This window comes from Muscardinus avellanarius (assembly GCF_963383645.1).
Source record: "Muscardinus avellanarius genome assembly, chromosome: 1".
Lineage (NCBI taxonomy): Eukaryota > Metazoa > Chordata > Mammalia > Rodentia > Gliridae > Muscardinus > Muscardinus avellanarius.
Genome location: NC_137786.1, coordinates 99,704,913 through 99,732,580, shown reverse-complemented (window position 1 = coordinate 99,732,580; position 27,668 = coordinate 99,704,913). Strand labels below are relative to the sequence as shown.

Here is a 27,668-nt window from a genome sequence, read left to right as displayed (position 1 = left end):
GACTGGCCATCACTCCCAGCCCGTCAGCTTGCCCCTGTTCCTGTGTTCTTGGCTCATTCCATCAGGGTAGCATTGGGCAGACAATTCAGTGGGCACCCGCCTAACTGGAACTTGACCTGGCTTGGTTGCTGGAGGAGGGGGATATTCCTTGACCACCCTCCATCTTTGTAGGTTCATGGGCCCTTTGCTAGCATCCCAACCACCTGGAAATATTCCTTTTGGCTTTTTAAATTCTTTTTGAAACCACTGCCAGGGTGGAGAAGAAAGTTGAGGACAGGAACTCCCCAGCTACAGGTTTCCTGACCTCACTGGAAGGCAGTGCTTGAGAAAGGTACACAGGTAGATGGGGCTGGAGGGGAGCAGGCTGCGGCTGGGTAGCCAGATGTTCACTTTCACAGCTCTCTTATAAAGCTGGCAGGGCAGATATAGATTTTTAAAAAAGCACAAACTCCATTTAAAGTGCATTACAGCTCAGGAACCAGCTCCCCCTGGGCAGGAGAAGGGTGGGAAAGGCGCAGAGGCCACGTCAGTCTCCTTCCTTATCTAGGGCCACATGTCTCTCTCCCGGCTTTGTGAAGGGTGATTTACACCCCTGGCTGGAATGACTCTCTTTCTGGGCTGATTACATCGGCAAATGCCCCCCAGAGGCCACAGCAGGATGGCCATGTTCAGAAGCGGCAGCCAATAAATCTCAGAGGTTTATATTGCACTTTGCAATACCTTCCCTCCTGGCCCTCTGCCAGGCGGGCCATGGAAGTGAGGAGGGGCCCGAGTCGAAGGGTTAGGGGGTGGAACCCCATCACACACACACTTTCATCACCCTCTTCTCTTTCTAGGCACTGCTGAGTTCTCATTCTTTCAAGTCACTCTACCTTTACCATGGGAGCTGGCGGTAATCGGGCCCAGCCCCAATTAATTCCCTTATCCTTACAGGTAGACATACTAGATTCTGGGCACAGTTGTATTTCTACCTGGCTTAATTCTGGTATTGTAGCTTGCTCTATAAAACTCATCATCTAAAAATGATGGGCTCCTAAATTGTCTCTCCAGGCACCTTCCTTAGGGACTTGTCTTTGATCCAGGGAAATCTACTTAGCAGGAGTAGGGTGTGGGGCAATCCTTCCATCTTCCCAACAACAAAGGGCCTGAGATTTGAAGCAGTCTAGTCTGCTCCAGTTTTGCTCCCAGCAAAGTCATTTCACATGGCCCGGGCCCATTTGCAGAATCTTACTTTTAATAACCATGGAATCTGCCTGGCAGCGTGGTAGCGATCGCTTGTAATCCCAGCATTTGGGAGGCTGAGACAGGAGGATCGCGGTTCACAAACAGTCTCAGCTACTTAATGAGGTCCTTTGCAACTCAACCCTTTTTAAAAAAAAAAAAAAGTAAAAAAAAAAATAGCTCTGGGAGTGTAGCCCTGAAGTAGAATGCCCCTGGGTTCCACCCCCAGTACCAAAAAAAAAAAAAAAAAAAAAAAAAAATTGGGGAATCTTACCCTTGAAGATACTTCTGAGGGACAAATGAAATCTCAGTTGTGCAATTTCTACAAGAAAAACAAAATACTAGAAACGCCACGTGCCTTGTTTGTTCAAGTTGTGTTACAAGATTGCATTTGCGGTGGTTGCTGTTGTTCAGAAAGGGGGTGGGGGTGTTCTTGAGAAATATTTGGATCCGGGAGATGGACATCTCTTGGGCAGCTTCCTCAGCCTCGCTAAGCCCAGCTGGCAGCAGACAGCAGTGGGGCAGCCTCGGGCGGGCGGAGCACCCTCGGCCCCCAGCCCGCCCCGCCCGTGCGCTCCGGAGCGCGTGGAGTTGGAGGGCGGCGCCGGGACCCTGGTGGGAGAGTCGGCCGCGAGGAGGGCGAGGAGGAGGGCGGCGGCGCGGAGCCCGGAGCCCCGCACCCGCCGCGTCCCGCGCAGGTAGAGCGCCCCGGGGCGGACCCCGACGCCCTGATCCGCCATGGTGCGACCCCCGAGCCCGCGGGTGGTCCTGCTGCTGCTGCTGCTGCTGCCGCTGCCACTCGGAGCGGGTGAGTGTGCCCTGCGGAGGGGCGGGTGGAGGTGAGCGTGCAGGCGGGCCAGGTCACGGCGGGCCAGCCCCGTGCATCGGCCCAGCGGAGCCGGGGACTGGGGAGCAAGCCCAGGGTGCCGGGCAGGGGCTGGGCTCTGTGCCTGATAGAGCATCTTAACAGTTGTGAAACTGAGTGCCAACAACGGCCGGGCACCCAAGCGTCTCCCCGCGGCTGGTTCTCCTCTTTCGAGGTGCATCTCTGTAGTTACAAAACAACACGCAGTCGGGCAACCTCAAGACAGCATCTCCTGGAAGAGAGGAGAATCTGGGCACAGCTAGGACTGCCATTTGCTCCACGGGGCTTCCACTCCTCCACCTTCCTTGAGGACTGAAACTGGGTACAGTTTGTTAGCACTTGTTATAAACTAGGGTGTAAACAGCACAAACCTTGCCAACATCATTTTTGGCTGTATTGTTGAGACTTTAACATCAATACTCCCTCTCCCCATATACTTATTATTATACTTATAATTATTATTATTATTATTATTATTATTATTATATTTTTGTGGGTTCTGGGCATGGAACCCAGGGGCATTCAACCTCTGAGCTATACCCCCTGCCCTATTTTTTATTCTTTATTTTGTTTGTTTGTTTGTTTATTTATTTATGTATTGGTGGTACTGGGGGTGGAACCCAGAGGCTTTTCTACCTCCAGGCTATACTCCCAGACCTATTTTATATTTTATTTGGAAACAGGGTCTCACTAGGTTGCTGAGAGCCTCACTAAGTAGCTGAGGCTGGCTTCGAACCTGTGTAAGCCTCCTGTCTCAGCCTCCCAAGCGCTAGGATTACAAGCATGCGCCACCACGCCCAGCTCATATACTTACTTTTTAAGTTGGTGCAGAAGACTTCCTCTTGGGCAGGATGGCCTTTCCCCTGCAAGCTGCTCAGCGCCTTGCTTTGACCCCTGGAGAAAAGATCCATAGTAGCCTGGCGTGGTGGTGCATGCTTGTAATCCCAGTATTTGGGAGGCTGACACAGAATCACAGGTTTGCAGCCAGCCTCAGCTACTTAGGTCCTCCGCAACAGACCGTTTCAAAATAAAGAATAAAAAATAGTATATATTTAGTGGGATGTATAGCCCAAAGCCTGTTTTGCTGTGTGTGTGTGTGTGTGTGTGTGTGTGTGTGTGTGTGTGTGTGTGTGTGTTTGTGATACTGGGGATTGAACCCAGAGGCATTGTACCTCCAGTCTACACCCCTAGCCCCATTTTATTTATTTTGAAACAAGGTTGCTGAGATTCTCACTATGTTGCTGAGGCTGTGCTCAAACCTGCAATCACAAGTGTGTGCCACCATGCCTGGCCAAAGCCTGATTTTAGAACTATGCCCTTCTTTAGAGGAAGGGCAGCCTGAGCTTCACCATATCCCTGGGGAGGTGCTTAAGGCCTTGGAGATTGGGGTAGATGCATGGAATCTCATCGTGAGGCTCCTCAGCAGCCTGAGTGGAGAGAATCCTGAAGCAGAGACCACACACATTGCCCCACCACCTCCTTTCACGAGGTGAAAGAAGGAGGGAGAGGACTGGTCTGTTCAGACTGGTTTCATCAGTAAATGTGTACAGCAAGACATCACCAATTTGATTTGACTGCCCAGGAATTTTCGCTAACCTTAATGTATGTCTGTGTGTCAGGATCCAGAAAAACACGAAGTAACTTAGTGTTTTGGAACAGGAGACCATGTTCCAAAATAAATAAAATTGGCCACGTATGGTTGTGCATGCCTGTTATCCCAGTACTTGAGAGGCCGAGACAGAAGGATTGCAGGCTTGAGGCCACCCTCAGCAATTTAGCAAGACTCTTAGCAACCTTTTTTTCTTTTTATGGTACTAGGGATTGAACCCAGAGATATTCTACCTTCAGCCAGATTTTATTTTTTATTTGGAAACAGAGTTTCACTAGATTGCTGAGAGCCTTGCTAAATTGGCCAGGCAGGCTTTGAATCTTGGATTCTCCTGTCCGAGCTTCCCAAATACTGGGATTACAAGTGTGTGCCACCATATGCAGCAAGAAACCCTGTTTCAAAACAAAAATAAAGCCAGACATGGTGGCACACACCTATAATCTCAGTACATGGGAAGCTGAGACAGGAGGATCGCAGGCTCATAGCAAGCCTCTGCAACTTAATTATATCCTGTTTCAAATAAAATAGTGCCGGGTGTGGTCGTGCACACCTAGAATCCCAGTACTTGGGAGGCTGAGACAGGAGAATCACAGGTTCCCGGTCAGCCTCAACTACTTAGGCCCTCCACAACTTAGTGAGACCTTGTTTCAAAATAAAGAATAATAAATAGGGCTTGGGGGGTATAGCTGGGAGGTAGAATGCCCCTGGTTCCATCCCCAGTACTTCAGACAAAACAAAACAAACAAAAAACTCTTCAGGCTATTCCAGGTAACTTAGCAAGACTGTCTCAAAAGATAGCTGGGTTTGGTGGTCCATGCTTGTAAGTCCAATACTTGGGAGGCTAACATAGGAGGATTGAAGATTCATGGACACCCTCAGCAATTTAGCAAGGCCCTTTTCAACTTACAACTTAGACCCTGCCTGATTCAAAATAAAAAAGAGCCAGGCGTGGTGGCGCACGTTTGTAATCCTAGTACTTGGGAGGCTAAGACAGGAAGATTGCACAGGTTCAAAGCCAGCCTCAGCTATTTAGTGAGGCTCTCATCAACTTAGTGAGACCCTGTTTCCAAATAAAACATAAAACAGGTCTGGGAGTATAGCCTGGAATTTAAAAAGCCCCTGGCTTCCACCCCCAGTACCACCAAAAAAAAAAAAAAAAAAAAAAAAAAAAAAAAAGAGCCAGGTGTGGCGGCACATGCTTGTAATCCCAGCATTCAGGAGGCTGAGACCAGAGGATCATGGTTCACAGACAGTCTCAGCTACTTAATGAGGCCCTGTTTCAAAATAAAGATTAATTAAAAAAAAATAGGGCCGGGCATGGTGGCGCACGCTTATAATCCTTGCGCTTGGAAGGCTGAGACAGGAGGATCACACAGGTTCGAAGCCAGCCTCAGCTACTTAGTGAGGCTCTCAGCAACTTGTGAGACCCTGTTTCCAAATAAAATATTTAAAAAAGGTCTGGGAGTATAGCCCGGAGGTAGAAAGCCTCTGGGTTCCACCTCCAGTACCACCAAAAAAAAAAAGAAAGAAAGAAAGAAAGAAAAAAAAATAGGGCTGGGGGTGTCATTCAGAGGTAGAATGCCTCTGGGTTCCATTCCCAGGACTGAAAAGAAGAAGAAGAAGAAGAAGAAGAAGAAGAAGAAGAAGAAGAAGAAGAAGAAGAAGAAGAAGGAGGAGGAGGAGGAGGAGGAGGAGGAGGAGGAGGAGGAGGAGGAGGTGGTGGTGGTGGTGGTGGTGGTGGTGGAGGAGGTGGAGGAGGAGGAAATGAACCAGATGCATTCTTGTAATCAGTACTTGGGAGGTTGAGACAGGAGGATTGCAGGTTAGCAGCCAGCCTCAACAACTTCACAAGACCCTCCACAATTTAGTGAGATGATGTTTCAAAATAAAAAAGAGCCGGGGTGTGGTTGTGCATGCTTGTAATCCCAGCATTTGGGAGGCTGAGATAGGAGGATCACGGTTCGAGAACAACCTCAGCTATTTAGTGAGACTCTTTGCAACTCAGTGAGACCCTGTTTCAAAATAAAGAAAATTAGGGCTGGGGGTGTAGCTTGAAGGTAGAATGCCCCTGGGTTCCATCCCCAGTATCACTCACACACACACACACACACACACAAACACACACACACACACAAAAAATAGAAGTGGAGGTATCACTCTTTTTTTTGGTGGTACTAGGGGTGGAACCCAGAGGCTTTCTACCTCTGGGCTATACTCCCAGACCTTTTTTTAATATATATACTTTATTTGGAAACAGGGTTTCACTAAGTTGCTGAAAGCCTCACTAAGTAGCTGAGGCTGGCTTCCAACCTGTGCAATCCTCCTGTCTCAGCCTCCCAAGCGTGGGGATTACAAGCGTGCGCCACCACGCCCGGCATGGAGGTATCACTCTGAGGTAGGATGCCCCTGAGTTCTATCCCAAGTGCCACTATATATATATATATATATATATATATATATATATATATATACACACACACACACACACACATACACATACATACACATACATACATACATACATACATACATACAGGGCTGGGGTGTAAGTCAGAGGTAGAATACCCCTTAGTTCAATTCCCAGTGCCACAATAAATAAATAATTAATTAAAAACAATCTGAGGGATATAGCTCAGCGATGAAAGTGTGCTTGGGTCCTAACCCCAGTACTAAGAGAAAGAAAAAGCCAGCCGGGTGTGGTGGCACAGGTTTGTAATCCCAGGACTTGGGAGGCTGAGACAGGAGGATCACATGTTTGCAGCCAGCCTCAGCTACTTAGTAAGCTGCTTTCAAAATAAAGAAATAAAAATACAAAGTTATGCATGTGTTACTATAATTTTATTTCAGTACCTTTGGAAAGATATGCAGGAGTGGTATGGCCAGATTATATGGTGTCGTGGAAAGATGGTTTTTAGTTTTTATTTTTTTTATTGCACATGGTCCTTTTATTCTCTGCATAAGGAAAGATGGTTTTTAAAACCTCCCCGTCGAACATGGGAGTTTTGAACCCACGTTGCTTTACTCTGCGTCATCTTTTCATTGGTTTGTGTCCATTCAATCCTTGTTCAAGACAATGGATGCACTTATATCTCCATCCTATTCAAAGAGGAGGGGGGAGTGGGTATCTGCATATGAAACTGGTCACATTTCTGGAGCTATCATTTTAGTGGTCAGTGGTAAAGTAAATACTGTGTTAGTTGGTTTGCTGAATACGAGGTAAAGAATGTTTAATATTAAGTGGATAGAGTAGCTCTCACCCATAAGAAAACACTTAACAGGACCAACATTTAACAGTTACATTTTTTTTTAAAACTAGAGCTACCTGATGAAAAATATTGATGATAACATATCACATAATATGTATCATCTTTAAATGCTCTTTGATATTTCTCTGGGCTTTAAAATAGATTGGTTTTCTTATAGAATATCTGCAAAGGTTAAAGGCGCTTTTTAATTTTATATTTTATTTTATATATTTTATTTTATTTTATATTTTATTTGGAAACAGGCTCTCTTAAGCCAGCTGAGGCTGGCTTCGAACCTGTGCGATCCTCCTGTCTCAGCCTCCCAAGCGCGGGGATTACAAGCGTGCGCCACCACGCCCAGCTTTGTTAAAGGCTCTCTTAAGAAAAATCCCTGAGAATCATAACCATCACAGAAATATTTTATCCTCTCATTAGAAATCTCTGGAAAGTAGTCTTGTTCGTTCATTGATATCAGGACAAGGAGCAATATCTTAGAGGGTTAATCCATGTAAATTGGCTTCCACTCGTAAAGAAATTTTCTGAAAATCATGAATGTAAGTCAAAAAAAAAAAGCAAAGAAGAAAAATTACATAGAGCATTCTGCTGTAGTAGTGACCTTGTGAAGCACATAAAATTTGTCCTCGGGGTTCCAGTGGAGTTTCTGTACTAAATCAGTGCCCAAATCACCACTGTACAAAATTGATGAGCAAGTCAGCATCCACACGAGATAACCAAGAGCAATCCGATCCAGAAGATACGCTGGCCATGAATTCGGGCTGCATTTGGTAGGAAAGGATGGTCTGAACAAGCATGTAATGAACACGTACCCAAAGTAAGCGCACGCCACATACATGCACGACGAGAAGTGTTGTTTTCTGGAAATTTGCCACAAGAGAAAGTCCTAAACCACTCAGTATTCCAAGTACAAGACTAGCCTTGTTTATTTGATGCTAAGGGTTCAGGGCATGAACTTGCTTATAACAGACATAAATGGTAGCAATGCGTGAAACTGCAGCAATATTTAGCATTGCCCCAAACAACCATTTTTCTGGAGCTACTGTATCAGTGTCACTGTTTTACAAGTTCACAAAATTTCAGTCTTCAGAACTGCCCAAACCTGAACCTTTTGCAAATTCTGAAATCTGTTGGTCTGTCCCGCCACGACCCTCCAGCACCGCCCGTGGGCACCTACTCTATTTTTAAAACAGGGTCTCACTGAGTTGCAAAGGCCTCACTAAGTAGCTGAGGCTGTCCTTGAGCCATGATCCTCCTGTCTCAGCCTCCCAAATGCTGGGATTACAAGCGTGCACGTCCGGCCTAACCCTCTTTTTTTTTTTTTTTGGTGGTACTGGGGTTCCTGGAAGCCCTTCTTCCTCCGGGCTACACTCCCAGACCTATATTTTTATTTGGAAACAGGGTCTCCTAAGCCAGGGCACGCGGCTGGCTTCGAACCTGCGTGATCCTCCTGTCTCTGCCTCCCAAGCGCAGGGATTACAAGCGTGCGCCACCACGCCCGGCTTTTTTTTTAAACAGGGTCTCACTAAGTTGTGTCCAGCCGGGCCAAGTTGATGAGGCTAGCTTTGAACCTGCAATCCTTGTCTCAGCCTCCCAAGTACTGCAATTTTAGGAAGATGCCTCTGTGCTCAGTACTCCTTAGTTAGTTAGTTAGTTATTGGCATTGGGGATTGAACCCAGGAACATTCTACTTCCAAGCTACACCCCCCAGCCCTATTTTCTTATTTTGAAACAGGATCTCATTAAGTTGTCTGAGGGCCTCACTAAGTAGCTAAGACTGGCCTCAAACCTGGGAGGCTATTATCTCAGCCTTCCAAGTACTGTGATTATAAACATGCGCCATCATGCCTGGCTTTTTTTTATTTTGAAACAAGGGCTAAGTTGCTAAGTCTGGCCTCTAACCTGCAATCCTCTCTCAGCCTCATAACTACTGGGATTACAGGCATGAGCCACCATGCCCAGCCAGACTGTTCACTTTATTTTTTATTTTTTATTTTGTGGCACTGGGGATTGAACCCAGAGGCATTCTCCCTCCAAGTTACATCCTCAGCCCTATATTATTTTTATTATGAAACAGGGTGTCGCTAGGTTGATAGGAGTCTCAGTACTTGCGGAGCTGGTCTCGAACCTGCGATCCCACTATCTCAGTCTCCCAAATATTAGGAAAACAGGGTCTCATTAGGTTGCTGAGAGTCTTGTTAAATTGCTGAGACTGGCCTCAAACCTGCTATTCTCTTGTCTCAGCCTCCCAAGTACTGAGATTATAGGCCTGTACCACCACAGTCATTTTTGTGGTTTTTTTGTGGTTTTTTTGTTTTTAATTTGGAAACACAGTGTTACTAAATTTCTGGATTCTGGCCTTGAACTTGTGATTCTCTAGCCTCAGCCTCCCAAGTAATAGGATCACTAGTACCCACCAGGCCTTGGTTGTAAGTGTGTGTGTGTGTGTGTGTGTGTGTGTGTGTGTGTATTTTGAAACAGGGTCTCAGTAAGTGGCTGAGGGCCTCATTCAGTTGCTGAAAGCCTATCTTGAACTCTGATCCTCCTGTCTCAGCCTCTCAAGTACTGGGATAACAGATGTGTGCCACCAAACCTGTCTTTATTTTAAATGATTTTTTTTTTGTGTGTGGTACTGGTGATTGAACCCAGGGATATTCTACCCCCAGTCCTATCTTTTAATATTCTTTTTTTGGAAACAGGATCTCACTAAGTTGAGGAGGGCCTCACTAAGTAGCCAAAGCTGGCTTTAAAATGATTTTTAGTGCTAATTCTCATTTAAAATTCTCTTGCACATTCTCAACTCTCCAGTTCTGCTGTTAGCCCTGCTCGTGGCAGGACCCTGCCTAGGGCCCTCTTCCCCTGTTCCTGGCAGGGTCAGGCTTAGTTTCACACACTGTCCTCCTCTGACTCCCTGGAGGCCGAACAGCCTCTCCAGACCCCATCGTTTCTCAGGCAAGGTCTGTTCCATGCGGATCGTGAGAGCTGCGGATCATAGAGCATGCAGATCTGGACTTCTCTCCACCCTTGTTTCTCAGGCCTTTTGCGCCACTCTAAAAGCTTCTCAGGGTATCATCAGGAATCTCCCTGATGCTACCTCATGACTTGGTACTCCAGACGGCTACTGCGATCTCACCTGCGCCTCACCTGATCTCTCCCTCTACAGGAGATCCCCTTCCCACAGAGAGCCGGCTCACCAACAGCTGTGTCCAGGCCCGGAGGAGGTGCCTGGCTGACCCCACTTGTAATGCTGCCTACCACCACCTGGGTTCCTGCGCCTCTCATCTAAGCACCCCACTGCCCTCTGCAGCGTCTTCGGTTCCTGCAGACTGCCTGGAAGCAGCGCGGCACCTCAGGAACAGCTCTCTGCTGAGCTGCTCATGCCACCGGCGCATGAAGAACCAAGCTACGTGCCTGGACATTTACTGGACCGTCCATCCTGCCCGGGGCCTTGGTGAGGCCCTGGAGTGGGCTAAGCTCTGGAAGATGGCTCTTGGACTTTTGTTTTTTCACTACTGGGAATTGAACCCAGGGGTGCTCTACCACTGAGCTACATCCCCAGCCCTATTTATTTATTTATATTTATTTATTTATTTATTTATTGCGGTACTGGGGATGGAACTCAGGGGCATTCTAACTCCGAGCTACACCCCCAGGCCTAGTTTTTATTCTTTATTTTGAAACCGGGTCTCACTGAGTTGCAAAGGGCCTCACTAAGTAGCTGAGGATGGCCGCGAACCTGGATCCTCTTGTCTCAGACCCCCAAATGCTGGGATTACAAGTGTGCACCACCACGCTATTATTTATTTTGAGACAAGGTCTCACTAAATTGCCCAAGCTGGCCTGGAACTTGTGTGTCTACTTCCTCAGCCTCCTGAGTAGTTGGGATTACAGGCATACAACACTGCGCCTGGCTTTGGGGGTTGTTTTTAATCTTGTAGGATATGAGGCAAATGGTGGATTCTGATGGGGATGATGTTGAAGCTCTTCATTTAGCATCAATAAGAGATGGAGGAAGCAGGGTGTGGCTGCCCAGGTCTATAATCTCAGTTCTTGAGAGGCTGAGACAGGAAGGTTGTAGATTCAAGGCCAGCCTCAGAAACTTAGTGAGGCCCTCTGCAACTTAGAAAGACCTTGTTTCAAAATAAAATAGGGCTGGGGTATAGCTCAGACCTAGGACACCCCTGGGTTCAATCCCCAGTACCACAAATAATAACAACGATGATGATGATGATGATGATGATGATGATGATGATGATGATGATAAAGGAGAAGGAGAAGGAGAAGGAAGAGGAGGAGGAGGAGGAGGAGGAGGAGGAGAAGAAGAAGAAGAAGAAGAAGAAGAAGAAGAAGAAGAAGAAGAAGAAGAAGAAGAAGAGGAGGAAGAGGAAGAGGAAGAAGAAGAAGAAGAAAGGGCTTGGGTAGCTTGGAGATAGGATGCCCTTGGGTTCAATTTCTAGTACACAAAAGAAAAAGGGAGAGAGAGAAATTGGGAGTATTCCGTTGGATACTCATGTTGCCCTCTCTCTTCTCCCTACTCCATCTTTTCTTACTATTAACCCCCTTTTGTCAGAGCTCTGAACCAGGCAAAGGCCCAACCCGGAAGACCCTAGAGCAGAAAGATATGGAGAACCAATGGGAAAAGGGTCTTAACTCACAAATAGGCTCCAAATACCATATCATCTACAAATTCAGAGAGACTAGGTAATACCTCTCAAGCCAGCCTTTAGCAGAAAGGATATCACCAACCAGATAGGAGATGATAAGAGAGAGAAGGCATGGATGGGGCCAGTCCCCTCTCTTTTTTTTTTTTTTTTTTTTTTGCGGTTCTGGGGATGGAACCCGGGGCATTCTACCTCCAAGCTCACCCCCAGCCCTATTTTTTATTCTTTATTTTGAAACAGGGTCTCATTGAGTTGCGGAGGGCCTCCCAAGTAGCTGAGGCTATCTGTGACCCTGTGATCCTTCTATCTCAGCCTCCCAAGGCCAGTCTTCTCTTTTTATTAGTCAACTTTTACTGGAATATGTTGTAGTAACAGATGAGCAGAGCCAGGCGTGGTGGTGCACACTTGTATTGCCAGTACTTGGGAGGCTGAGACAGGAGGATTTGGGTTCAAAGCCAGCCTCAGCTACTTAGTGAGGCACTTTGCAACTTAGTGAGAATTTGTTTCAAAATAAAGACCAAAAAATAGGGCTGGTGGTGTAACTCGAAGGTAGAATGCTCCCGGGTTCTATCTCAGCACCAAAAATAAAAAAATTAAAAAAAAGAGAAATATAAGGAAAAAAAGGTTTAGTTCTTGCTTATGTTCATTGTCAGCTGTTTCTGGTGTCTTCTTCATTCTTGGATCCAGGCTAAAGGGACAGCCTCTGTATGGGGCGTTCCTTTCCCACAGCAGAAGGAAGTGAGTATTGTCAAAACCATATGTGAGCCAGGCGTGGTGGCGCCCACTTGCAGTCCCAGCATTTGAGAGGCTGAGACAGGAGGATCACGGTTTGCGGACAGCCTCAGCTACTTAGGCCCTCTGCAACTCAGTGAGACCCTGTTTTGAAATAAAAAGAATAAAAAAGTAGGGCTGGGTTCCATCCCCAGTCCCACCCAAAACAAGCAAACAAACAAAACACCATATGTGTTTTTCATTTTGTTTTGGCACTGGGGGTTGAACCCAGGGGCATTCTACCTCTGAGCTATACCCTAGCCCTATTTTATTTTTTTTATTTTGAAATAAGGTCCGGTCTACGGCCATACCTCCCTGAATGCACCCGATCTCATCTGAAATAAGGTCCTTACTAGGTTGTTGAGAGTCTTGCTAAGTTACTGAGGCTGATCTTGACCCTGTGATCCTCCTCTGTCAACCTTCCAAGTACTAGGGTTACAGTCCTGCACCACCACAGTGGGCTGGGATTGTTCTGTAATAAGGCCCTGATTTTGCTGTATGGGAGTGGTTGTCCTATTCATTGTTCTCTAGGGCTCTTGGCCCAACTTTCTGGGAGATCCTTTTTTTTTAATGTGTGTGTGATACTGGGAATTGAACCCAGGGGCATTGTACCTGTGAGCTACACCCCCACTAGTGTTTTATTTTTTATTTTGGAATAAGGTCTTGCTACCCGGTTAACAGTCTCACTACATTGCTGAAGCTGTCCTCAACCTGCAATCCTCTTGTCTCAGCCTCCCAAGTACTAGGATTACAGGTGTGCATCACCATGTAGGATTTCTGTCATGCTCTTTGACTATATTTGCAAAGGGCATTGGCAGCTGTAACTTCTTGGGGCTTAGCAGCATTCCCAGTCTGCTTCCTGCCTGAAGAATGCTAGGGCATTTGCTTTTACTATCTTTGATTTCTGTTATCTTGTGTGCCAGAAATCTTTCCCACGATTCAAGGCATGCATCTCTTTCTAGACCTAATTAGAAGTTCCTTTAATCAAGCCTCTATGGGAGAGTCACTACTTTGGTCTTTTTGCCCTGAGTACATTTACCCAACTGGCAGGATTTATTTGGTACCTTTTTTTGGTGCTGGGGATTGAACTCAGAGCCATTCTACCCCTGAGCTACATACATCCCCTGACGGTTTGTTTGTTTGTTTGTTTTGCAGTACTGAAGATTGAATCCAGGGGCATTCCACCTCTGAGCTACATCCTCAGCCCTATTTTTTGTTCTTTTTGTTCTTTTTTTTTTTTCCAGCACTAGGAATGGAACCCAGGGACTTCCTACCTCTGGGCTACCCTTTTATATGTTATTTGGAAACGGTCTCACTAAGTTGCTGAAAGGCTCACTAAGTAGCCAAGGCTGGACCTGCATGATCTTCCTGTCTCAGTCTCCCAAGTACTGGGATTATAAGTGTGTGCCACCATGCCGGCTTGTGTTTGTTTTGTTTTGTTTTTGGTGGTACTGGGGATGGAGCCCTTTTACCTCCGAGCTACACTCCCAGACCTATTTTATATTTTATGTGGAAACAGGGTCTCTTAAGCCAGTGAGGCTGGCTTCGAACCTGGGAGATCCTCCTGTCTCCGCCTCCCAAGCGCAGGGATTACAAGCGTTTGCCACCACGCCCGGCCAGACTCATAATTTAATCACCCAAAGAAAACCAGCCCGGGGCATGGTGGCACATGCTTGTAATCCCAGTCCGGCTGTTTGTTTTAAAATAAGGTTTTACTATGTTGCTGAGAGTCTTACTAATTTGTCAACTTTTTTTTTGAGGCTATCCTCAAACCTGTATTCTTCCTGTCTAAGCCTCGCAAGTACTGGGATTACAAGCATGCACTACTACCATACCCATCTTTCTTTCTTTCTTTCTTTCTTTCTTTCTTTCTTTCTTTCTTTCTTTCTCTCTCTCTCTCTCTCTCTCTCTCTCTCTCTCTTTCTTTCTTTCTCTTTCTTTCTTTCTTTCTTTCTTTCTTTCTCATATGTACTGGGGATTGACTTAGGGGCATTCTACCTTCAGGATATACCTTCAGCCATATTTTATTTTTATTTTGAAACAGGGTCTTTAGGCTGAGACTGCCCTTGAACCTGGGACCCGCTGCCTCAGCCTCCCATGCACTGGAACTATAGCTGTGCACCACCACGCCTGGCTGTACTATACCTCTTGTTCCCTGCTTTTTACTCCTCATCATAGTTTCTTCTATTTTTTAACTTTCATTGAGCCTTCTCCAAGAATCCTCTCATTCCCAGCCTTTCCCTCAGGAACTCCTATCTGTCTAGCCCATCCTGCTTGCCTGATACTGTCTACATTCCTGCTCTCCTGAAAATGTATTTACAAAGGCTTTTGGGGTGACCCCAAAGCTCTTCTCTCTCACCTCTCTTCTAACAGTATTTATTGAGCTCCTCCCATGCATATGAACAAAGCAGCGACTTGGTAAGTCCCCTCAAGGAGTCTGCAAGACCACTGTCTTTTTATTCTTCTCTCTTTTCCTCAAGGTCACATCAGTACTGGCCTCCCTTCTATTTCTCCAGAATGCCATGCATCTCCTTAGCCAAGCATGCAGATCTGGAACAGAGACCACCACTGTCTCTTCCATGATAGAGAAAACAAGACAGTCCTTTTGCCTGATCCGTGCCCACAGGCAGTATGTCTGGTGGTTAGGAGCAGAGGCTCTGGAATTACATAGTCCAGATTTCAAATCCCAGCCCTCCTTATTAGCTTAAGTAAGCCTGAACAAGTCGCTCAACTGCTCTCATCGGCAGTTTCTTCTATCCTACTCAGGGTTTCTGGGAGGATGGATGGGATGAAATGTAAGTGTGTGTGTGTGTGTGTGTGTGTGTGTGTGTGTGTGTGTGTGTGTATCTTATGTTTTAGTGCCCAAATACCATGGGCTTTACAAATGGCTGCTCTTACTGTTAATCAGTTTCTTCACTGTACCCGACCTATATCTTTTTTTTTTTTTTTTCGGTACTGGGGATAGAACCCAGGGACATTCTACCTCCAAGTTACACCTCAGCCCTATTTTTTATTTTTTATTTTTTGAAACAGGGTCTCACTGAGTTGCAAACGGCCTTACTAAGTAGCTGAGGCTGTCCATAAATCCCGAGCCTCCTATCTCAGCCTCCCAAATGCTGGATTACAAGTGTGCGCCACCACGCCGGCTGACCTATAACTTTATGGCTGTGCATTTTCCTCCTGTTTGCCGGGCAAAGCTTTGAGTTCTGATCCAGCAGCTTCCGCTGCTGCTGTTCCCACCCCTTCTGGATCCTCAACATTCTGGTGTTCCCTACCTTGCCTTTAGGTGACTATGAGCTGGATGTCTCCCCATACGAAGACACCGTGACCAGTAAACCCTGGAAAATGAATCTCAACAAGCTGAGCATGTTCAAACCAGGTGCGGAGGGCAAGCCTCAGCTGGGGACTGGGAGGCTGCCCTAGCCCGAGGGAAGGGCGACAGGGGCACCAGCCCGGGGACCTGCACAGGAAGAATTTCTAGCCTACAGTGACTAAAGAAGCACTGTATCTGCGTGGTGCATGGTCTTCCCTCGCAGGAGACATCAAGAAAACAGCAGTTAGTAGGCAGGCATTGGAAAAGGCCCATTAGAGCCCCTGGCCACTCTGAAGAGCAGGGCGGGAGTGGCCACAGTCCCAGAAAAACTTGAAATGGAGGATTTACTCATATTCAGGACAGCCAGGAAAGTAGCCCTTTTGTCCCTAAAGACAAGGAAATTGTTTGTTTTCAACCATTCTAATGGGATGGGCGAGGTGTTGGCCAGAGAAAATAGTGAGGGCTGATCAGGGTCACTTAGGGTGGGGAGCCATCCTCCATCACCCTGGCGAGGACTTCCACGCATGCCCCACCCCTCGGGAAAATAAGGCTGCCAGTTAATAGCACACACTTACGCACTTTTTTTGGAGAAGAGGCAAGCTTTGTTGTATTATCAGCTCGATGCGTTTCAAGTAGAATTTTGTAGTGACCTTTGTTGTATGGTCAGTTGTGTATTTTAGGATTTTGAGGGGAAACTACAGAGGTTTACTCTTAATTATGAGGAATCAATGAATAACCTGTTCAAGTTAGCCCTTCAGGCTGCTGCTAATAGAAATATTCTGTTAATAGAAATATCACAAGGGAGGTGTATTTCAGTAGTATAGTACTTGCTTAGTATTTATGCAGCCCTGGGCTTAATTCCAGTACTTGGGAGGCTGAGAGAGGAGGATCACAGGTTCAGGGGCAATCTCAGCAAATAGCAAGACTCTCAGCAACTAGTAAGACCCTGTTTCAAAAAATAAAATAAAATAAACAAAGAGCCAGAGTGGTCGCACATGCCTGTAATCCCAGTACTTGGGAGCCTGAGACAGGAGGATTGCAAGTTTGAAGACAGCCTCAGCAAGTAGTGAGACCCTGTTTCGAAAGAAGAAAAGAAATTGGGCTGAGAGTGTAGCTCAAAGGTAGAATGCGTCTGGGTTCAATCTCCAGTCTCACAAAACGTTAATAAATAAATAAATAAATAAATAAATAAATAAATAAATAAATAAAAGGCTGGAGGATAGCTTGGAGATAGAATGCCCTGAGTTCACTATCCAGCCCCGCCCCCTCATGAGGAAGAGGATGGGGAGGGCTTCAGAGCACCAGCGGTAGTTTGTGGTAGAGGGAAAGCCCTAGACTAGGAGTGGCTCCGTCAGGGCAGTCCATCCCTCCTACCCACGACCTTCTTGGTCAAATCAGAGGATTGCCCGGTCCTGAGCTTCAGGTCTGCCAGAGGGCGCAGTCTGGTGATTTGGTGTCGCTCTCCCCACAGATTCCGACCTCTGCCTCAAGTTCACGGTGCTGTGCAATTATAACGACAAGTGTGACCGGCTGCGGAAGGCCTACGGGGAGGCCTGCTCGGCGCCCCGCTGCCAGCGCCACGTCTGCCTGAGACAGCTGCGCTCGTTCTTCGAGAAGGCGGCGGAGCCGCACGCGCAGGGCCTGCTGCTGTGCCCGTGTGCGCCCGGGGACCGCGGCTGCGGGGAGCGCCGGCGCAACACCATCGCCCCCAGCTGCGCGCTGCCGCCCGAGGCCCCCAACTGCATGGAGCTGCAGCGCCTCTGCCTGGCCGACCCGCTGTGCAGGTGCCCTGCTCTGCCACCTGCCTGCAGGCTGGGTCGGTCGCCCTCAGGAAGCCGCGTCCCCACTGGCTCATCCTTGGATATTTTGTGAAACGTGTGTGTGTGTGTGTGTGTGTGTGTGTGTGTGTGTGTGTGTGTGTGTGTGTTACCGGGGATACTGGGGATTGAGCCCAGCAATACCTCAGATCGCCCCCATCCCTTTTAAAGTTTTGAAACAGCATCTTACTAGATCACTGCGAGTCTCCTAAATGAGGCTGTCCTCAAAACGGTGATCCTCCGGTCTCAGCTTCCCAAGTACTTAAATTAAAGGTGTGCCACCTTTTCTGGCTGAAACTCTTTTCTTAAAAAGAATTATGCCTGCTTGGAATACCAGCTGGAGAGGCTGAGACAAGAGGATCTTAGGTTTGAAGACAGACTCAGCAAAATAGTGAGACTGTCATTAAGCTAGAGAGACTGTTTCAAAATAAAAAATAAAATAGGCCTGAGAATAGCTCAGAGGTAAAATACCTCTGGGTTCAATCCCCAGTGCTCCCTCCCCCCAAAAAAGAATGTATGTGCCAAGTGTGGTGGCATACACCTGTAATACCAGTACTTGGGAGGAGGATCACAGGTTTGAGGTTATACTCAGCAATTTAGGCCCTCAGCAAATTAGCCAGACCTTGTTTCAAAAACAACAAAAAAGGGAGAGGCCTGGGGGTGTAACTCAGAGGTAGAAAGCCCCTGGGTTCAATCCCCAGTGCCAGAAGAAAAAAAAAAAGTTTTGACTGGGGCACGGTGACAGCACCTGTTGTCCCAACACTTGGGAGGCTGGGGAGGGAAAATGGTTTAAGGCTAAGAGTTTGAGACCAGCCTGGGCAACTTAATCAGACCCTGTCTCTAAATTCTTTTTTTGCTGGGTGTGATGGTGCACGCCTGTAATCCCAATACTTGGAAAATTGAGTCAGGAGTATCACAGGTTTGAGAACAGCCTCAGCAAATAGTGAGACTCTCATCAACCTTACACTTTCCAAATAAGAAATAATGTTAGGCTGAGAACATAGCTTGAAGGTAGGCTGTCTCCTGGGTTGTATCCTTAGTAACCCCACCAAACACAATATTTTTTTTCTTTAAAACAGGTGACACCGCCGGGCATGGTGGCGCACGCTTGTAATCCCCGTGCTTGGGAAGCTGAGACAGGAGGATTGCACGGGTTCGAAGCCAGCCTCAGCTACTTAGTGAGGCTCTCAGCAACTTAGTGAGACCCTGTTTCCAAATAAAATATAAAAAAAAGGTCTGGGAGTATATCCCAGAGGTAGAAAGCCTCTGGGTTCCACCCCTAGTACCACCAAAAAATAAAATAAAATAAAATAAAACAGGTGACACACTTTAATTCCAGTACTTGGGAGGCTAAGACAGGAGGATTGCAGGTTTGAGTCCAGCCTCAGCAACTTAGTGAGCTCCCTGCAATTTGGTGAGACCCTGTTTCAAAGTAAAAATAAAATAGGGCTGAGGTGTAGCTCAGAAGTAATATGCTCCTGGGTTCCACCCTTAGTACCACACACAAAAAAACCTTTTTTCCTTTGTGTTAAAACTTTAAAAAATATAAAAATGTATGAAAATATCACTCTAAATTCCCTCACCTAAAGATAATTTACTATATTTTGGTGAGCATTTTCTTTCAGTCATTTTTTTTTTTTCTTTGCAGAACTGGGGATTGAACTCAGGGGCATTCTACCTCCGAGCTACACCCCCAGCCCTATTTATTATTCTTTATTCTGAAACAGGGTCTCACTGAGTTGCAGAGGGCCTCACTAAGTAGCTGAGGTGTCCACCATCTGTGATCCTCCGGTCTCAGCCTCCCAAGTACTGGGCTTACAGGTGTGCATCGCCACATCCAGCTCCTTCCTGTCATTTTTCTAGTCAAACAACAAACATAGACGTCCTGGTGATATGTTTGCATCTTGAGTGCATGCCTCGATGGCAGTAGTTCATCTGTGATCCTCCGGTCTCAGCCTCCCAAGTACTGGGCTTACAGGTGTGCATCGCCACATCCAGCTCCTTCCTGTCATTTTTCTAGTCAAACAACAAACATAGACGTCCTGGTGATATGTTTGCATCTTGAGTGCATGCCTCGATGGCAGTAGTTTACAAGGTGTTTCCCATGGAAGAGTCTAGAGTTGTGATAAGGTAGGTTCTGAAGATTCATATAAATTTTAATCCTAGATTTGTGTGATCTTGAGCACATCACTTGACTGAAAATTCCATTGCTTAACCTAAGGTTCTATTTAGTTCCCTGTAAAAATAGATAATAATACAGGCCTCATGGGATTCTGGTCAGGGTTAAATCACTTGTGTAGAGTGGTTAGCTTATGAAGCAGAGTACATGCTCCATAAGTGCTAATGCTTGTGTCATTCATTGTCCTTTAAGAACTTTATTATCAAGCCGGGTGTGGTGGCGCACGCTTGAAATCCCCGCACTTGGGAGGCTGAGACAGGAGGATCGCGCGGGTTCAAAGCCAGCCTCAGCTACTTAGTGAGGCTCTCAGCAACTTAGTGAGACCCTGTTTCCAAATAAAATATAAATAGGTCTGGGAGTATAGCCTGGAGGTAGAAAGACCCTGGGTTCCATCCCCAGTACCACCAAAAAAAAAAAAGAACTTAATTATTATTATTATTATTTTGTGGTTGGGGGGATTAAAGCCAGGGGCAGTCTATATCTAAGCTAAACCTCAGCCCTGTTTTATTTTATTTTGTATGTATGTATTTATTTATTTATTTTTGTGGTACTGGGGATGAAGCCCTTCTACCTCCGGGCTATACTCCCAGACCTATTTTATGTTTTTATTTGGAAACAGGGGCTCTTAAGCCAGCGAGGCTGGCTCTGAACCAGCGTGATCCTCCTGTCTCCGCCTCCCAAGCGCGGGGATTACAAGCGTGCGCCACCACGCCCAGCCAGACTCATAATTTCATCACCCAAAGAAAACCAGCCCTGGGCATGGTGGCACATGCTTGTAATCCCAGTCCCTGGAGGCTGAGACAACTAGCCTTAACTACTTAATTTTAAAATAAAAAATAGGGTTAAGGGTATTGTACTGGGTTCAGAATGCCCCTGGTTTCAGTTCCTAGTACTGCAAAAAAAAAAAAAAAAAAAAAAAGAAAAGAAAACTAAAACTAGCTCTACCTATTAGGGGATGAATGTTGATAGTAACATACCTTGCCAGGTGTGGTAGCACACACCTGTAATCCCAGTACTTGGGAGGCTAAGACAGGAGGATAACAGATTCTCAACTAGCCTCAGCATTTTGTGAGACCCTCAGCAACTTCATGAGATGCTGATTCAAGAATTGAAAAATAAGCTGGGTGTGGTGGTGCATGCTTGTAATCCCAGTACTTGGGAAGCTGAGACAGGAGGATTGAAGATTTGAGGACAGCCTCAGCAAGTAGTGCAATTCTCATCAACCTAGAAAGACCCTGTTTCAAAATAGAAGTAGAATCCCCTGGGTTCAATCCCTGGTACCAAACAACAACAACAAAAAACATATCTAGCTGGGTGCAGTGGCATACACTTGTAATCCTAGTCACTCAGGAAGCTAAGGCAGGAGAATCACAAGTTCCAGGCTGGCCTTGGCAATTTAGCAAAACCCAGTCTCAAAATTTTAAAAGCACTGGCCATGTACTTCAGTGGTAGAGTGCTTACCTAGAATGCATGAGCCTCTGAGTTCAGTCTTCAAAACTGCAAATAATAATAATAGCAATATATGTAACATTTATTACTGTATATCAGCTAATCGGCTGAGTAATATACGTGTGTGTGTGTGTGTGTGTGTGTGTGTGTGTGTTTTACTGGGGATTCTTTTGTTTTGTTTGGTGGTACTGGGGTTCCTGAAAGCCTTTCTACTTCCGGGCTCCATTCCCAGACCTATTTTTTTTTTTTATATTTTTAAATTTGGAAACAGGGTCTCTTAAACCAGAGAGGCTGGCTCCGAACCTGCACGATCCTCCTGTCTCTGCCTCCCAAGCGTGGGGATTACAAGCGTGCGCCACCACGCCCAGCGTTACTGGGGATTAAACCCAGGGACATTCTAACTCTGATCTATACCCCCAGCCCTATTTTTTTTTCTTTATTTTGAAACAGGGCCTCACTAAGCTGCAGAGGGCCTCACCAGGTAGCTGAGGCTGGTCACAAAGATGTGATCCTCATGTTTTAGCTCCCCAAAGTACTGGGATTACAAGTCTGTGCCACCACACCTGGCCCCTGTTTTATTTTTTATTTTGAAATAGGATCTTGTTAAGTTGCTGAGAGCCTTCCTAAATTGCTGTGGCTGGTTCTGAACTTGTGATTCTCCTGTCTCAGCCTCCCAAGTAGTAGGATTATAGGCATGTGCCACCACACCTGGTTTATACATGCATCATCCCCCCCCCCCTTTCTTTACACTGGGGTTGAACTCAGAGGTCCCCTGAGGAGGCAGCCGGGCTAGATGCTGAAGGCAGAGGAGTTGGGTGGGGGTGCGCGTGCCATGCTGGAGAGCTGAGGCGGAAGCCCACAGGCCAGGCCTCTTGACATTTTTCTTCTTCTAGATCACGCCTGGTGGATTTCCAGACCCACTGCCACCCCATGGACATCCTAGGGACATGTGCCACAGAGCAGTCCAGATGTCTGCGAGCATATCTGGGGCTGATCGGTGAGGCTGGGGCATGTGTGAGGAGCCACAGGTTGTCAGCCCTCAGGATGAGAACACCCTGGAGCCTGAACCCAGATGGTGTGGTGCTGAGCTGGGTGGGTGCTGAAGTTAGGGCTAGCCTTGGCCTCGACAATCCCCTGCCTTCTAACCCCACAGGGACTATCATGACCCCCAACTTCATCAGCAACGTCAACACTAGCGTGGCCTTAAGCTGCACCTGCCGTGGCAGTGGTAACCTGCAGGAGGAGTGTGAACGGCTGGAAGGGTCCTTCTCCAATAACCCTTGCCTGAGTGAGTGTGCCCCTCTTGCTCACCAGCAGGACCCAGAGGAGGGGAGGGCCCTTTGTTGTGGCCAGACTAGTCCTGTCCATCTCCTTCAGACAGAGCAGTTGTCTTCTGGACATAAACTTCCACCCTCCAACCCTGGCCTTTCTTCTCCCACTCACCAAGGGCCCCCTGCCCTGCCTGTTCAACCTGGGCCTGCCCAAGGGCCACCTCCAGCTTGAGGTCCAGCAAGCAGAATGAGACAGATCCCGTTCCCATTGCCCACCCGCCTGCACCCCTAGATTCCAAGGTTCCCATGGCACTCATTCCTGCCTGGGGAGTCGGTGACATCTGCCTCCGTGCCCTTGAAATATGCCTTCTCTCCTCCCAGTGGAGGCCATTGCAGCTAAGATGCGTTTTCATAGCCAGCTCTTCTCCCAGGACTGGGAAGACACTACCATTTCTACGATGGAACACCAGGTAGGGACTCCTCTGTTATCCTACAGACCTTTACCAGATCAGCTGGGGAAAACCCAAATCATGCAGATAAAGGAATAGGGGTGGGTAGCCACTAATACCATAGACCTCTAGCCGACACCCCAGCGGAAGGGGGCAGTCTTGACTGAAGCTGAGGTGGGGAAGAGGATAGAGAGGGCCCCTCAGCTGATTCTCTTCTATTTCTTCCACAGAATAACAGCTCTGCTCTGAGGCCACAGCCCTGGGTGCCCTTTCTTTTCTCCTGCACACTTAGTTTGAGTCTGCCCTGGAGCTTCTGGTAGCTGAACTTTCCCAGGGGCCCTCCTCCCCTCCACCATGCCCATCCTGACTTGCAGCCTGCAAGGGGTAAGAAAAGGACAGATCAGAAGGAGGCTCAGTGTGCAGCTCCGAAACCCTGCCTCCCCGGGCTCCCCACCTGGCATGCTCAGGTGGGTCCAGCAAGGCCAGGGTAGGAGCTAGGGCTATGGCCTCCAGGTCCCGATGGGCTAGCTCTCTTTCCCTCCAGCCCTGCCCCCCCTCCTGACTCAGGCTGCCCCTCCTTTGGATTAAGTGACTACATTTAGCTACATCTTCTGGTGGTGACCAGCTCCACTGCGCTCTCTCCTGATCTGCTCCTTCTGTCCTCCAGGATCCCCCAGAGTCTAACCAGTCAGTCGTTCTCTATTGCATCTTGCAAGTGGGCAGGGCTGGGGGTTCTGAAGCAGCCTGGAAAGAGTTTTCCCTTGTGAAGAAGGCTGGAGCGAGACTCTGCCCCCATCTCCTCCCCTGAAAGGAGGACGGCAGCCGGCTGCCCGCGCCACTCTGTCCTGGGATCCTGGAGAGCATTCAGGCTTCAGGAGCTGAAGCCTTTAGGTCTTGCTTGATACCTACTACTGTCTCAAAGTCCTGCTGGTCTCTTGGATCATGATTAAACATTTTGACCTAAGACTTTACTTGTTTTCCATTTTCTCAATTGTGAATGTATACAGAATTAGGGTTGTTAAAGCGACGGGGAGCCAGGCGTGGTAGCACTTGTTTTAATCCCGGCATTCTGGAGGCTGAGACAGGAGGATCATGATTCGCGGCCAGCCTCAGTTACTTACTGAGGCCCTTTGCAACTCAGTGAGACCCAGTTTCAAAATAAAGAATAAGGACCGGGCGTGGTGGTGCATGCTTGTAATCCCAGCAGTTGGGAGACTGGAGGATCGTGGTTTGAGGTCAGCCTCAGCTACTTAGTGAGGGCCTCTGCAACTTAGTGAGACCCTGTTTCAAAATAAAGGGAAAAAAATATGGCAGGGGATATAGCTCAGAGGTCGAATGCCCCTGGGTTCCATCCCCAGGCTCGCAGAAGAAAAAAAAAGAAAAAGAAAAAGAAAAAGAAAAAGGAAAAAAAAAAAAAAGAAAGAAAAGAAAAAAGAAAGAAAGAATATGAAATAGGGCTGGGGGTGTAGCTCAGAGGTAGAATGCCCCTGGGTTCCATCCCCAGTCCTGAAAAAAAAAAAAAAAAAGCATCACATGGCCAGGTGATGATGAACTGCAATATGACTTCAGGCAAGACTTTCGGCCTCTGTGTTCTCGACATGGAATTGAAAGGGAAACATGCTTAAATGAGGCTGTAGACCTGGCATCCATCCCAGCTATGGCCATTTCTGGGATACAGCCTGGGATCTGCAACAGCAGCTGAGATGGGGCCTGAGTCAACTACGGCATTTACTGAGCACCTGCTTGTGTTATTGGCCCGCTCCAGATCATAATGAGAGCCGGAGGAAAGATGAGACTGAAATTTAGGAAATTTCAGTCTTAGGAAATTTGTAATTCTATTAGAAAACAAAGAAACCTCTGCCATCCAGGCATGGTGGCACATGCTGGTAATCCCAATACTTGAGAGGCTGAGACAGGAGTATTGCAGATTCAAAGCCAGCCTCAGGAATTTAGCAAGACTCAGCAAACTAGCAAGACCTGCTTTAAAACAAAAACAAAACACAGGAGCTAGGGGTTGTCAAGTGTGGTGGTGTACACTTGTAATCCCTGTTCTTGGAAGGCTGAGACAGAAGGATCATAGTTTTGCCACCAGCCTCAGCACCTTAGTGAGGCCCTCTGTAACTTAGTGATACCCTGTTTCAAAATAAAGAATAAAGCTGGGCATGGTAGTACACACTTGTAATTCCAGTACTTGGGAGGCCGAGACAGGAGGATTGCACAGTTTCGAAGCCAGCCTCGGCTACTTAGTGAGGCTCTCAGCAACTTAGTGAGACCCTGTTTCCAAATAAAATATAAAAATAGGTCTGGAAGTATAGTACAGAGGTAGAAGGCCCCTGGGTTCTATCCATTGTACCACACACAATAAAAATAAAATAAAATAAAATAAGGATAATGGTATATTTCAGAAGTAGAAGGCCCCTGAGTTCAAGCTCCAGGACCCCCCCCCCAATAATAAAAGTCCAGGTGTGGTGGCACATGCTTATAACCCCAGTAGTACTTGGGAGGCTGAGACAGGAGGATTTCAGGTTCTTGGCCAACCTCAGCTACTCAGGTGTTAAACTCCTATTGTTCCAGCTACTTGAGAAGCTGAGGCAGGAGAATCGTGAGTTCAATATAGTAAGACCCCATATCAAGAAAAATAATTTAAGAAAAGAGATAAGTTGGGCATGTCGGTGCACACTTATAATCCCAGTACTTGGGAGACTGACACGGGATTGCAGGATTGCAGGTTCAAAGCCAGCTTCAGCAATTTAGGGAGACCCTGTTTCAAAATTAAAATAGAGTCGGGCATGATGGCACATGCTTGTAATCCCAGTTTGGGAGGCTAAAATAGAATTGCAGGTTCATGGCCAGCCTTAGCTACTTAGTAAAGCTCTCTGCAATTTAGACCCTGTTTCAAAATAAATATAATAAGCCAGGTATGGTGGCGCACGCTTGTAATCCCAGCACTTGGGAGGCTGAGACAGGAGGATCGCACAGGTTCAAAGCCAACCTTGGCTACTTAGTGAGGCTCTCAGCAACTTAGTGAGACCCTGTTTCCAAATAAGATATAAAATAGGGCGAGGGGTGTAGTTCAGAGGTAGGATGCCCCTGGGTTCCATCCCCAGTAGCAAAAAAAAGAAAAAAAAAAGAAAGAAAACAAAATAAATAATAAAAAATAGGGCTATGGTATAGCTTAGAGATAGAATGCCTCTGGGTTCAATCCCCAGTACCAAAACAGAGAAAGAAAAAGATAAAAGAAAACAAAACAGGGTTTTGCTAAATTACAGCACACTGTTCTCTAACCTGTGATCCTCCTGTCTCAACGTCCCAAGTATTAGGATTACAGGCCTGTGCCACCATGCCCTCCTGGCTTTTCTCTCAAAGTCAGTCAGTTTCTCTCTCTCCCTTCCTCCCTCCCTCTTTTCTCTCTCTCCCTCCCTCCCTCCCTCCCTCTTTCTATGTGATATTGGGGCTTTGAACCCAGGGACATTTAACCTCTGAGCTACACCCCTATTCCTATTTTACTTTTTATTTTGAAACAGAGTTTCACTAAATTGATGAGACTCTTACTAAGTTTCTGAGGCTGGCTTTGAACATGAGACCCTCCTGTCTCAACCTCCAAAGACTGGGACTATAGATATGTGTTCCATGCTGTGTTAATCTTGCTTTCTCTCTCATATATAGCCACCAGTAAAGCCGGGTATGGTGGTGCATGTTTGTAATCCTAATACTTGGGAGGCTGAGATAGGAGGATCACAGGTTCGCGGCCAGCCTCAGCTTAGTGAGGCCTTCCGCATGAGAGCCTGGTTCCGATTTAAAAAAAAAAATTTCCAGGTTAACCATTGGTGGGAGGGGTGAAGGGAAAACAGGGGCGGGGGGGAGAAGGCACCAAATATAGTTTAAATGTATACCATTTATGTTCAATTAAAAAATTGTTAAAAGAAAAAAAATATAAATCATTAATAATTGAGAAGTTAAAAAAGTAAATTAAATTCATAATGATATTTCACACCTAAAAATAAGGAACAGCTAAAATAAAAAAATAATACTAAATAAAAAAAAAATTTGAGCCGGGCGTGGTGGCGCACGCTTGTAATCCCTGTACTTGGGAGGCTGAGACAGGAGGATCACACAGGTTTGAAGCCAGCCTCAGCTACTTAGTGAGGCTCTCAGCAACTTAGTGAGACCCTGTTTCCAAATAAAGTATAAAATAGGTCTGGGAGTATAGCCCGGACGTAGAAAGCCTCCGGGTTCCACCTTCAGTACCACCAAAAAATTTTTTTTTTAAAATTGGGTTGGGGGTGTAGTTCAAAGGTAGAATACCTCTGGGTTCAATCCCTAGTACCACACACACATACACAAAAGTCCACCAGTATTCAATCATGGGGCCTCCACCTTGACGGCTTTAGTCCTATTTATCTTCCAAAAGCTCACCTCTAAACAGAAAGTGGGATTAAGTTTCCACCCTTAACGTGTGTGTGTGTGTGTGTGTGTGTGTGTGTGTGTGTGTGTGTGTGTGTGTGTGCTGGGAATTGAATCCAGAGGTATTCTACCTCTGAGATACACCTCCAACCCAGTTTCTTTTTTTTATTTTGAAACAGTCTCGCAAGGTTGATGAGTTCGTCCTCAAACTTTTGATCCTCCTGTCTCAGACTCCAAAGTACTGGAATTATAGGCATGTGCCACCACACCTGGCTCAAATTTCACCCTTTTGTTTTATTTATTTATTTATTTATTTATTTATTTATTTATTTATTTATTTATTTATTTGCAGAACTAGGGTTTGAACCCAGAGCCATTCTACTTCCAAACTATACCCCC

The 27,668-nt window shown here is 46.6% G+C and overlaps 1 protein-coding gene and 1 pseudogene across 2 annotated transcripts; one reads left to right on the top strand and one right to left on the bottom strand.

Moving 5' to 3' along the window:
- Window positions 1–1,959: 1,959 nt before the first annotated feature.
- GFRA3 (GDNF family receptor alpha 3) lies at window positions 1,960–23,185 on the top strand (the record flags this gene model as incomplete). The annotated part of the gene is made up of 8 exons (XM_080710454.1): window positions 1,960–2,029; window positions 10,119–10,406; window positions 15,674–15,766; window positions 17,172–17,484; window positions 22,039–22,142; window positions 22,299–22,433; window positions 22,798–22,886; window positions 23,096–23,185. 8 exons carry the CDS (start codon window positions 1,960–1,962, stop codon window positions 23,183–23,185), a joined length of 1,182 nt encoding a protein of 393 aa, XP_080566580.1.
- LOC308270572 (DNA damage-regulated autophagy modulator protein 2-like) lies at window positions 7,432–9,923 on the bottom strand (annotated as a pseudogene). The gene is made up of 2 exons: window positions 9,850–9,923; window positions 7,432–8,011 (listed from the first exon to the last, which is right to left on the bottom strand). The product of its transcript is annotated as a DNA damage-regulated autophagy modulator protein 2-like (transcript).
- Window positions 23,186–27,668: the final 4,483 nt, after the last annotated feature.